General features: G+C 36.7%; 2 protein-coding genes across 2 annotated transcripts; both read left to right on the top strand.

Moving 5' to 3' along the window:
- LOC114641209 (olfactory receptor 1496-like) lies at positions 1 to 972 on the top strand. The gene has a single exon (XM_028790297.1). The coding sequence runs from the start codon at positions 1 to 3 to the stop codon at positions 970 to 972; it is 972 nt and encodes a 323-aa protein (XP_028646130.1).
- A 10,826-nt stretch (positions 973 to 11,798) lies between these two features.
- LOC114641210 (olfactory receptor 1E5-like) lies at positions 11,799 to 12,752 on the top strand. The gene has a single exon (XM_028790298.1). The coding sequence runs from the start codon at positions 11,799 to 11,801 to the stop codon at positions 12,750 to 12,752; it is 954 nt and encodes a 317-aa protein (XP_028646131.1).
- Positions 12,753 to 13,467: the final 715 nt, after the last annotated feature.

Below are 13,467 nucleotides of genomic sequence, written 5' to 3' on the forward strand. Positions count from 1 at the left end.
ATGAATAACCTCACCTTTAACATATCAGACTTTGTGCTGCACTGTATGATCACTCCTGATCAACGGACTTTGGCTATTGCTTCTCTTGTCTTTATTTACTTGGCCTCTTTCTTCGGAAACCTGCTGGTGCTACTGGTGATAAAACTGAACGAGCAGCTGCATACTCCAATGTACATCTTCATCAGCACCTTGGCTGTGATAGACTTGGCCAACAGTACAATTCTCATACCAAAAATGCTGGCAGACATTCAGTTCGATTCATCATCTGTGCCGTATGCAGCCTGCATGCTGCAGATGTACGTTATATTAAATCTGGAGGAGATGGAATCCATACTTATGATATTTATGGCCCTTGATCGTTATGTGGCAGTTCTGTATCCATTACAATACCCTTCAATCATTACCATGAAGTTTGCTTGGGCAGTAGTTTTACTCTTGCCCGTAATTACTTTCCTCTTAAACACATCGTTTGTCATTTTTGCATCTGAACTTTCATTTTGCCAGACAAACATCCTACCTTATTGTTACTGTGACTATGCAACAATGGTTAGTGTTGCGTGTAACAAAGATCCCAAATACTTAAGCCTTTTGACCAATAATACCACTGTCTTTGGTTTGGTGGCTTTCGCCTTAATTTTGTTCTCCTATGCTAGGATTGTTCTTGCTGCACTGAAAATCACATCTGCAGATGGAAAAAAGAAAGCTTTGAGCACCACTTTCACTCACTTGCTGGTTGTAGGGTTTTTCTATTTTCCCTTCTTAACATGTTATATTCTTCCTGGAGCAGGTGTCACTTTGTCTGCTGAGGCGTATAATACAATGGTGATTGTCGGAAATGTTGTACCACCGATGCTAAATCCAGTAATCTATAGCTTCAGGAATAAAGAAATAAAAAAGAGCATTTTAAAGCTTTTTATGGGGCGAAAGCCAGTATCAGTAGATACAGCGGGTCAAACAACAAGCAAAAATTAATCATTTTATCAACTGGCATTGTATTGCTAGAAAGAACATTCCCAATATAAATAGGGTAATATGTTTTAACCTCTAGTAGACAGTGGTAACTGATAATTACTCATTTGTTTCATTAAAAATAAATGTAACAAGCATAAGATTCCTGTCAGTCCTGCTACCTCACAACGCCTGGGTACAGGTGAGAACTGCAGCCTAGTTGTTGTCTATAATGAGTTTGCACATGATAAACATTTTAGCACATCAGAACAATTTGGATGAAAACAGATCATTCAGCCCAACAAATCTTGGCAGTCCTATCCACTTAATTGTTCCTAAATAACTAGTCAAGTTTTGAAGAACCTTAAAGTTCTACTGTCTACCGCACTACTTGGTAGCTTATTCTAGGTATCTGTGGGGTTATCTGTGTGAAGAAAAACTTCCTAATGTTTGTGTGAAATTTACCCTTAACATTCTCCCAAATTAGAACAATTTCTTCATGCATTTGTCATCTCAAAGATGCGAAGGTTGGTAGTGTGGGAGCGAACCCTACCTCCTGCCCAGGCTTGGCTTCTGTCTTGCTCTCCTAACATTGCACTATATATTGTGATAAGCCAGGACTTTGGGTGAATTTAGCATAGAGTCTTGCTTCACAAAAAATGTTGTGAAAATATGCTGTGAAATTCACAGCACTGACAAAGGAAGATAAAAAGATGTTCAGACGTGGAGTTCCAGACATGAAGAAAAGAGTTTACAGATGAGCGGCAGGTGAGGTCCATCACCAATCTGTCCAAAGTTGCATCACCCTTAATCAGCCAGTCCCAACTACCAGACTAACCCCACAATTAAGAAAATGGCATTTAAAGTTTAAACTATACCTTAGTAGATAATCTTGAATACGTTGAATCATTACAGAGAGACTTGGACAGCACACAGGCTTGGGCAGATTTGTGAACAATGAAATTAAATGTAAGTAAATGTAAAGTATTACACATACAAGCATACAAGGGCAATACAAAAAAAATCAAGTTATAGTAGGATTAAAATGTCCTGGCAGTCTAGCATGCAGGTACACATAGATACAGAACAGAAGCACAGACCTGATGAGTCTTATATATTAGATTAGCTGGGGGTACCTGGGGTTGCCCAGGGTGGGGGCACAAACTTAATTTTGGAACATAACATTACCTATAGTGTTTTCTTGTACACATGGGGAATATATTGTTATGTAATTGTTTTAAGTTGTGTGAATTTAATGCTTCTTTGTTGTTTTTATTAATTTTGAGTTATTTTTCCTGTCTATATGTTATTTTAATTGTTAATTATTTTCATATTGATTTTGAAACTGTGTATAGTCTCCTTAAATTTGCCTGTATTCCTTGTTCTTTTGAGTGTGGAGCCCCACGGCGCAGAACCACACTGACGTCACCAGTCCTGAGCCCTCTGTTAGGCTATTTAAATTGGCGGAGAAGGCTCAGGAGTTGGGAATCATTTTCAATTTTTTCTCATTTTGTTTTATGGATTCTGGTTTTTTTGGATATCATATTGGATTTTTTTTTGCTTTGGCTGTCCTTTTAGGCAACTCCTCTGTGTCTCTCTTTGCTTGTTTCAGCCTTACTTTGTATTTTACTATTTTGGTTAATAGATCTTCATTTATATAGATTCTGTGTTTGTCCTTTTAATACCAGCTGAGAGTTTGCTTGTCATTCCTGCTGGGGTGTTTCTTATATTTTTGGTGATATTTATAGTTGTTTTGCTAGAGCCCCATTTTTGGATGTGCTTCAACTGAAGACAGCAAGTAGACTTAGGGGCCTAGGTGAGTTAAGGTGAAGCTCTGCTTTGCTGGCCAGTGGAGATCATAGCCTGCCTGAGTAAACCTCACACCATTTTGTCTTTGTGGAGGACTCTAATTTATGGCAGCTGTGTAAATATTGACAAGAGATAGGTTTAATGGTGTGGGTTTGCATAGCAGACAAACACAAGCAGGGGGCATGCAATTCTGCCAAGAGTGGGGGCACCAGTAAATGCTGAGCATATGGTATTCCTTTGTTCAAATAAGGATTTTGAAGGAAACAGCAGTAGATTTGCATTCTGGATAAAGACATACAAACAAATATTCAGCTTTACATATTAGATGTATGCATATATAGTTATCATTTTTCACAATTTAATGAGTTGTTCCACTTTAAATATTTTACTGCTATATATTTTAACTGATAAGGGGCAAACAAATCAAAGTGATTTAAGATCATCTATGTGAACATCTATGTGACAATAATAGTATAGTGTAATTGTGATTAAAAAAAATATTTAGAATATCAGTAAAGCTTTCTGTTGTCAGTTCAAAGGCTTGGATATTTCAGATAATCATTAAAATAAGTGAATTTACTGAACAAACTTCAGAATCTCAAAAATGTGTAACATGAAAATAAAGTGTCTCTATTTTTGTAGTTTGTGCTTATCTTTATCGCACATACAAATGTAATCGTTTACCTGCAAATAACTTTGTGTTAAGTTTAAATAAAATGCACAATGTTGTAATCCCATAGATAGATAGATAGATAGATAGATAGATAGATAGATAGATAGATAGATAGATAGATAGATAGATAGATAGATAGATAGATAGATAGATAGATAGATAGATAGATACTTTATTAATCCCAAGGGGAAATTCACATACTCCAGCAGCAGCATACTGATACAAAAACAAGATTAAATTAAAGAGTAATAAAAATGCAGGTATAACAGACAATAACTTTGAATAATGTTAACGTTTACCCCCCCGGGTGGAACTGAAGAGTCGCATAGTTTGGGGGAGGAATGATCTTCTCAGTCTGTCAGTGGAGCAGGACGGTGACAGCAGTCTGTCGCTGAAGCTGCTCCTCTGTCTGGAGATGATACTGTTTAGTGGATGCATTGAATTCTCCATAATTGATAGGAGCCTGCTGAGCGCCCATCGCTCCGCCACAGATGTTAAACTGTCCAGCTCCATGCCTACAATAGAGCCTGCTTTCCTCACCAGTTTGTCCAGGTGTGAGGCGTCCTTCTTCTTAATGCTGCCTCCCCAGCACACCATGGCGTAGAAGAGGGCACTCGCCACAACCGTCTGATAGAACATCTGCAGCATCTTATTACAGATGTTGAAGGACACCAGTCTTCTAAGGAAGTATAGCCGGCTCTGTCCTCTCTTGCACAGAGAATCAGTATTGGCAGTCCAGTCCAATTTATCATCCAGCTGCACTCCCATTCAGCATGTTAAAGATTTAGTTGATGGTAAAAGAGATTCAAAACTATAAAGGCTACCTGTTGTCACAGGAGGCTGGGGGCAAGACCCAGCCGGGACGCCTGGAAGGACCAGGAGGTAGTCTATATGTCCCCCGGACCATGAGGGGGCAACCGCCCTGGATGTTGAGGTGACCACAGGGAAGGAGCAAAGGAGGCTCAAACCCACCACCAGGGGGCGACCCGAGCGTTGTGGAGCCCGGGAGATCGACACTTCCGCCACACCTGGGTAGGTGGAGGAAGGACCTTCCAGGAACACCCGGAGTGGTTCCAGGTGCAAGGGCAGCACTTCTGCCACACCAGGAAGTGCTGCTGGAAGAGCGTCATGAGGCCCCTGGAAATAAAAGGGGCTGCCTCACTCCGATCAGGGAGCTAGAGTCGGAAGCGGGAACAGGACGAAGCTCCCGTGAGGAGAGGAAAGGCGGCCCACGGACATTTGAGAGGAAGGCCCGTGTTAAGGGTGATTGGTGGGGGAGCACTGTGTGTTGTGTGGACTTTATTTGTGTAAATAAATGTGTGTTTTGTAAAGTGCTGGTGTTAGTCTGATGGTGTTCGGACCCGTGCTCACACTTTATATTAAAAATGTAAGAATGGCTAGATATTTATTTCTTGTAATAAAATATATCTCGTTGCAAAAGTTTTTTTCTAATGGGTTTATTTTAGAAATGTCTGAATTCTGTTTGAGAAGGTACACAGTCCAATAAATTGTCTCAATAAAAAAATGGTATATTTTGAAAAATGTGCCAAGTTATGAGTATATACCTCTAAGTGTATACCACAGACAACACAATACAATAAAAATATATAAAATCATGCGAGTATTCTACATGTTGAAATAATTATCACTCCTTACCAAATGCATTTAGGTTGGTAAATTATAAGTACATTCTGCAAAAAAAAAGAAACTAAACAATAAGGACTGCTGCTATGTACTCAGTATAAGTTTGGGGGAAGCTAAGAGCCGGTCGATATGTAATGTGATACCGTCCAAGTTACAGAAGATGTCAGAGACCCTCTCACTAACTGGTGTAGCATGGGACTCCGCTCAAGCTCAAGTGAAGAATTTCCCACTTACTTTCTTGATGGCCCCGGATTTACAGTCACACTTTCCATGTGAGGATGTGAAATGGAGAGAGAGACAGGCACCGTGCAAATTCTTGCTGGTGTCAGTTATTCATTTAAATACTTCTCATTCAGACCTCTTACCTACTTCGCATTAGAGCATGTGATACATTAACGTTGTCAAGATCCTGTGCTCAAAAAATTTATTTTAAATGATTTTGAATGTGTTTTCTCTGCTGCTTTTCTTTTATAAAATTAATATTTATTTATTTACATTTTTTGTTATCACTTAGTTGATGGCAAGTGTTTAAAATTATGAAGGGAATTAGTCCAGTGGATCGAGACTATTTTAAAATGAGTTCATCAAAAACATGGGGACACAGTCGGAAACTTGTTTAGGGTAAATTTCACACAAACATTAGAGTCGAGTTGTCTTTTTGCCGAATTGTCTTTCGCCAAGTTGTCTTTCGCCGATTTGTCTTTCGCCCTTTTGTCTTTTTGCCGAGTTGTCTTTCGCCGAGTTGTCTTTTTCCGAGTTGACTATCACCGAGTTGTCTTTTCACTGAGTTGTCTGTCACCCATTTGCCACCAAACCGTTTTACGTTTCTAAACACAAGTCCAATGATAAGGTCAGGTGGCCAATTTCTGCCAGCATGGCAATACAAATGTCCTGTAACCAGTCATGATGCAAACCTCTAATGCTCATCTTCAGTCATTAATGGCATTATTCATCACATACTATAAGAGATGAGGGGGTGTGTGTTATAATTTACAATGCTATACATGAATAACTAATAACAAATGATTACAAAATAGTAAAGTCTTCCATAAAGAAATCAGTTAGAAACTTGGAAAAATACTAAAATAGATAGATAGATAGATAGATAGATAGATAGATAGATAGATAGATAGATAGATAGATAGATAGATAGATAGATAGATAGATAGATAGATAGATAGATAGATAGATAGATAGATACTTTATTAATCCCCAAGGAAGTTTTTCTTTACAGAAAGAATGATAGACACTTGGAATAAGAGACCAAAGTAGTGCGGTGGATAGAAGGACTTTAGAGACCTTCAAAACTTGAGTTGATATTATTTTGGATTAATTAGGTGACTAGGACTGGAGAGCTTTCTTGGGCTGAATGGCCTGTTCTCATCTAGATTGCTCTAATGTTCAAATACGATATAGTCAATGTGTCACCTTTTATTGTAAGGACATCCCGGCATCAGGAAAGCACCCTTAAGGCCATGTCCCATTAGATGATTTTCCAACAATTTTCAGTTTTAGCCTTCATTAGTGAGCTAGAGGCAGGTGACAGCCTGTTACCATGAATTCTAGTCTGACATACCCAGTGACTCACCCCAATAATATTAAACAGGGTTGATTTTGTCGTTAGTTGTAGGGGCGGCTCTGTGTTGGTGAGAGCTGATAAACAATGAATGCTCATCCAGATGTACAATGCATCTAATTCAGCAATGAAGAATAAGGAACGCTGTATTTAGGACCACAGAAACAGCTCGTCTATATGATGTCTCTTGTTTTTAGGAACCATGACAGAATGAAAAAAAAAAACAAAACACCTGAGACTGTGGGTAAACTGGCCATGCCTGTTAACAATTCGTACAGCACAGCCTCTGTCAGGCAGCATGTTATTTGCTGTCACAAAAATAGGCGAATACAACTGTGTTGGAAAGTTGTCACACATGCTCTAAATCTGACATGTCCAGTGATTTCTTCAGTCATGTAAAATGACAAGGTCGGGCGACAAAATCAGTAACGACAGTTGTCAAAGCTGACAAGTCCAACAACTAGATATTGCATTAGTTGTTATTGATAGTGCACATCTTTTGTGCTTAACACTTGTCTGACTATTTGTGCACTTCTTAATCCATTTGTTAACACTCCACTATGGTAAAGCACAATCTATCGATATCTACCTTTAGTACACCTTCAGCCCATAAAGAGTAGATGAATGCACGCTGTCCTTCTTTGGTGAAAACAGAGAACAGAACAGCCATGTTTACTTCTAGAAAACAACAAGAGAAACAGACTGATTGAGATCAAAACTGTACCGTGGTGTCCACAAACACACCATATTTCCACAAGTGTGCAGAGAAAGCTGTACAACCAATTGAAACAAAATGATCACTGTCACAATTAGACTTCACAGACTAATACATAAATATTAAAAAGTGATGTTAACAGTGGCCCATTACAATTATTTTTTAGGGTAAGTGGACTTACAGATTGAATGTATGGATGAATTCATGATTGGGTGGAGGGATGAAAAGATGGATAATTTGATTTTAATTCAGTGTATTCTTGCATGGTGTCCTTCACTGATTGCAGGTTCAGAGCACTGTAACATGTGTACTGGTAAAAAATAATCATTCTAAAAAGAATGAACCTGTAATTAAGAGTACAGGGAAATGCCACGTACATTCATACAACAAAATAAAGCTAATTCTCCAATGTGCTTTCATTTGCCAATACAACTGTGCAACACTAATATGCAGTGGAAGACTTGGGCCATAATTCTCCTCAGAGAGGTCCGGGAAACAGTAGTATATCCCCAAGTGAAATGAAATATATTTAAATATTGGCAGCAGATAAGCCACTTGGAGGCGACCAAATACAATTTATTAGAAACTTTTTTTGTGTCTGCACTGTCATCAGCGTTTCATTTTTGTCTTTACTGTGTTATTTAAAAATGTGGTGCTTTGGTACATAGGGAATCAGAAAGTGTTATAGGGAAAAAGGTATAAGCATTGGAAATGATATTAAAATGCCAAATGCAATAATAGCAAATATGAGATTTGGGTTGTTCCCAACCATAGCACAGCAACTACATTACTGAAAAAAAAAGAAAAGAAGCACCGCAGTGAATACGAGGACAAGAAAGCAACTAAAGAAACAGCCTTCCAATGCTAGTAGGTGATTTTGTCATCTCCGTGTAAAACCTGGTCTGCTTTTTGTATGCATTCTTTATTTTTTGTGAGGTAAAATATATTTAAAGTGGAAAGTAGGGGTCGATACTCTCTATATCAAGGCAGTGTACAGAAGCGGTCTTGGAAGACTAATAGGATGGTAGGTTATTAATCATGATGTGTAGGCATAAAAGTCAGCGAGGTCACGGTCAAGTTAATTAACACACTGGTGAAGCCTCATCTGGAGTACTCGGTGCAGTTCTGGTCTCCGGGCTACGAAAAGGACATAGCAACACTAGAGAAAGTCCAGAGGAGAGCGACTAGGCTGATTCCAGGACTGAGAGGTATGAACTGCATTATGAAAATTAAATAAATTGCAATATGCCCCAAACGATGTGGATGTATAATGTAAAAGATATGGAGTTCAAATATATATTTTGAACATTATATCTAAGATATAATAAAACATATTTTCAATAATATGTTGTAACAAACATATCTGCAGATTAGTTCTATGTAAGACATGCAATACAATTTGTGTCCATCCCCATGATTCTGAAAGATCATTCATTGCTGATATTTTCACGTGGAAAAAATGAAACACAGACTTCACCATGAAACCTTGTAACTCTCTAAAAGTCATTCAAGAAGGTGTCATCACATGTAGGCTGCTATGTAATCTGTGTTAAAACATGTACTCTAATAAGGATATCTTTAAACATTTCAGGAAAAGCTGTTAAAACAATAGAATTACAGTACTATCAATTTGGTAAATGTATCTTTAATATTCGTTTCTGGAAATGAATAAATCTACTGTCAGGCCAACAATTTTAACTATAAATGGGTACAGAACATTATAGCATCCTTTCTTAAGCACATTTTCTACTAGTGTAATGGTGTACATTCTTACTTAGCATCCCTTACAAAAAAGAAATAGTGTACATGTGAAGTATGTTTTTAAAAATACATTATTAACAATATGAATATGTTTTGAAATACTTCAAGGGTAAATATATTACAATATATTGCAGTACACTGAAATATATTGTCCATCCATCCATTTTCCAACCCGCTGAATCCGAACACAGGGTCACGGGGGTCTGCTGGAGCCAATCCCAGCCAACACAAGGCACAAGGCAGGGAACCAATCCCGGGCAGGGTGCCAGCCCACCGCAGCTGAAATATATTGTAAAATATGTATATTATTGACATTTGTGTATATTGCAAATTATTTATTAAAAACATGTTTTCTAATATATTTAAAAATCTGTAAGATACTTTTAAAAAAATTATTACATTTTTTGAAGGATACTGTAAAGTCTAGTTTAATTTTTGTATACTGCAGTAGATTTTAAAAATATGTTAACCTGCCATTGAAAGTTTCATCAGTCTCTGATACTGAGAAATGTTCTACAGCAAATCGCATGGTGACACATCACAAATAAACTTATTATTAACCAAGTACAGTAATTAGCAGATCTCTACATTGAAACCTACATATGCTGGTGGTGCGACCGACCTGAATAAATTCTAATGAGTTACAGGGAGTTAAAAATAAATTAGAATCATTGGAACGACTGTACTTAGGTTTTTCAGGTAAAAAGATAAGTCATCGATGATATGATGTTGATTAGGACCCGCAGTCTACTTCATGTCTTATTAACAATATAATTTAAAATGTATTTGTTACAATATACTAAGAGAAAGATATGATTTCTTGTATTTCCGATATAATTTTAAAAATATATATTCAAACTGAATATGTTTCCTTATGTTAATTGCTTCATATACATATTTTGTCAGCATATTGAAAAATATTTAATTTTCATAAAGGATAGTATAATACAAACCAAGCTATAATCATCAAAAAACGATAACTTGGCAAATCTAAAAGCTGGAATCTTAAAAAATTTTAAAAAAGCTCTTTAGATAAAATTTATTTGAAACTGACTACTTCTAATTACAATTTATAAACTAAGTACTGTATTGGTGACAGAATGTTGCAGGTCACAACCTTATGACTTACTTTTTTCAGCTTCTTACTGAAGTTATAAATTATGGAATTTGGTGTAGAATGCATCTCAATATCAGAAACACCTAAGAGCTATCTATTGGATAATATTTTTAATGGCAGGTCAATATATTTTAAAATATGCAGCAATATACAATATGAAAAATATATATTTATATACTTTAAAATATATATGTACATTTACAGTTTATTGTATAACTACAGTATAATTAATGGTACATTTAAAAATAAATTTTCTGATTTGAGCTTCACAGTACTTTATTCTGAGTTTCAAAAAATATATTGAGATTAATTTTAATCTTTTGGAAAATATACCAAGATATAAAAACTGCAATAATTTTCATATTTTACAATAAATTTCAATATACAAGATATTATAGTATACTTATTCTTAAAGTATATTGTAATATATTGTACTTTTTTTAAATAAAAAGAAAAACATGATTTAAATGTATTTCATTTTTGTCAGTGCCATGAGGAGAGACTGCAGGAGTTGAATCTATAAGGTTACGCTAACAGAGATTAAGAAAGGACATGACTGAAGTTTTTAGAATTATAAAAGGAAATAGCATAGTAGATCCCAGCTGTTACTTTAAATAAATTCTTCAACAAGAACACGGGGACACAATTGGATACTCAATCACATTTCATATGAATACTGGAAAGGTTTTCTTCACAAAGAGAACCATATATACATGGACTAAATTACCAATGTGTGTGGTGGATCACAGGACGTTAGGGATCTTCAATATTGAACTTGATGTTATTTTGTATAAATTACGGCATTTGAAGAGGATTGGTAGGCCTTCCTGAGCTGAGGGCCTGTTCTTTCAAAAATTGCTCCAATGTTCACATTTCTTCTCTATTTTTTGAGTAACATCTTCCGTGTTAGATTTTATAAAATGTTGCATCACACTAGTTTAACACAAAGAGCTAACTGCGGTCACCATAACAGTACAACAGAGTTGCAGCAACTGGAATGCTTTAAGTTGGATGACCGATGGCCATGTCTCATGCCTTGACTTACACTGCGCCACTTTTGCCACCAGCAACGTCTTTTATGGTCTTAATCAAGAATATTGTGCTGCTTTAATGCAGGCTATCTTAAATTTTAAATTTTACTTAAAAATTTTGCTAATGGGTTCTCTGTGACTTGCTGTCTTGACTCTTTTTGTTGAAACAGTACTAATTAACCACAATGTTGCGATTCATTTAATTATTTTTATTGTGTGTTTCTAGGATTCACATCCTAGTTTCTTGACAGATCTTTATATTAATATGCTATAATACTGAAAATAATCATTTTTTTTCCCTTTGGCAGATATTACCTTCTATCAGCTGTATTAATTTTGTATTTTGCTGAATGCTTCCATTTCTAAGTAAAGCCACCTCCTAGTTAAAATGAACCATACAGCAAATGCTCAGTATATTAAGTAGTCTCTTTCTAATGTCCTTTCAGTTTCTTATAAGCATAATAGACTCTTATGTTAATTGATTTTTTTCTACATCTTTCAGCTGAATAAAAGGAGCTGATATAATGGTCAACGCCACCATTTCTGTATCAGACTTTGTACTGCATTGTGAAATCAGACCTGACCAGAGAAGTATAACCATTGTTGCCCTACTTGTAATCTACCTGGCGTCCATGTTTGGAAACCTTCTAGTAATTGTGGTAATAAAAATGAGCCGGCAACTTCACTCCGCCATGTACATCTTCATAAGTACCTTAGCGGTGATAGACGTAGTGAACAGTAACACCATCATCCCGAGACTCATCACCATACTTCAGATTGACTCGTCTCTAGTACCCTACGGAGCCTGTTTGATGCAGATGTATGTTATATTGAATATCAACCTAATGGAGTCACTTTTAGTAACTTTCATGGCTCTTGACCGTTATGTTGCAGTTATGTATCCTCTACGTTATCCATCAATAGTCACCAAAAAAATTGTGTGGGTTGTTGTCCTGTTTTTGCCCTTGTTTGCATTTCTCTTCCACGTACCAATTCTGGTATTTGCTTGTGAGCTCTCATTTTGCCGTACCAATGTCCTGCCATATTGCTACTGTGATTACTCTAACATGGTCCAAGTCTCATGCAACAACGACCCCAAATATTTGCTTCTGTTGAGCAGTTTTGTAATCGTTCTAGGGTTTTTCCCACTGATAATTGTTTTGTTCACATATGCCCGAATCTTTCTAGTGGCATTAAAAATCTCCACTTTAGATGCAAACAGTAAAGTTTTCAGCACCTGCGTCACTCACCTCTTTGTGGTGGGGCTTTCTTACATTCCATTGCTGGCATCCTATATTTTACCAGGGGCTGGAGTCAAGATGTCCATCGAAGTCTACAATACAATGTTAATAATTGGTAATGTGGTCCCCCCTATGATGAACCCATTAATCTACAGTTTAAGGAACAATGAAATCAAAAGTCGTATTTACATGATTTTTACTGGGAAGAAAAATATTAAAGAAAAAGTTCACCAATAGTGGTAACAGTTTTACAAAAATCAGAATGTGTAGTGGCCAAGAAATGTCCTCACTAGGAGTATTCAATCAAACAACATGTAAAAACAATCTGTCATTTTCCACATTTTGAGTTCCAGAGAAGCTACAGCCTTAAATAAAATGTCCAGTCCAGTGCAGACCACAGGTTCACTGCTGCTTCTCCTTATATTGAAACAATTTAGGATGGACACTTAAACTTTGTGTGTGTTTTCAAGCTGCAGCAAGAAGTAAACGTCACCTTGTGGAAAGCTGAACAAATAAAGTGTGTTGTTGTCAAAGGAAGAGACTTCTGTCAAGGCACTACCAGTGGGTGTGAATGAGCAAAAATAAATTAATTTGTAAAACATTTTTCCAAGGTTCTTTTGATTGTGATGTGTACATGCTACAAATAAAATCTTATTTGCATGTCTCCCAAAGACTAATGACTGTTGCACAGTACCAACAGTAGAGAAACATAAATAAATAAATCCATCCATCCATCCATTTTCCAACCCGCTGAATCCAAACACAGGGTCACGGGGGTCTGCTGGAGCCAATCCCAGCCAACACAGGGCACATGGCAGGAACCAATCCCGGGCAGGGTGCCAACCCACCGCAGTAAATAAATAAATAAATAAATACATACATACATACATACATACATGCATACATACAGGTGCTGGTCATAAAATTAGAATATCATGACAAAGTTGATTTA

The sequence above is a fragment of the Erpetoichthys calabaricus genome, chromosome 4 (genome assembly GCF_900747795.2).
Source record: "Erpetoichthys calabaricus chromosome 4, fErpCal1.3, whole genome shotgun sequence".
NCBI classification, from domain to species: Eukaryota; Metazoa; Chordata; class Cladistia; order Polypteriformes; family Polypteridae; genus Erpetoichthys; species Erpetoichthys calabaricus.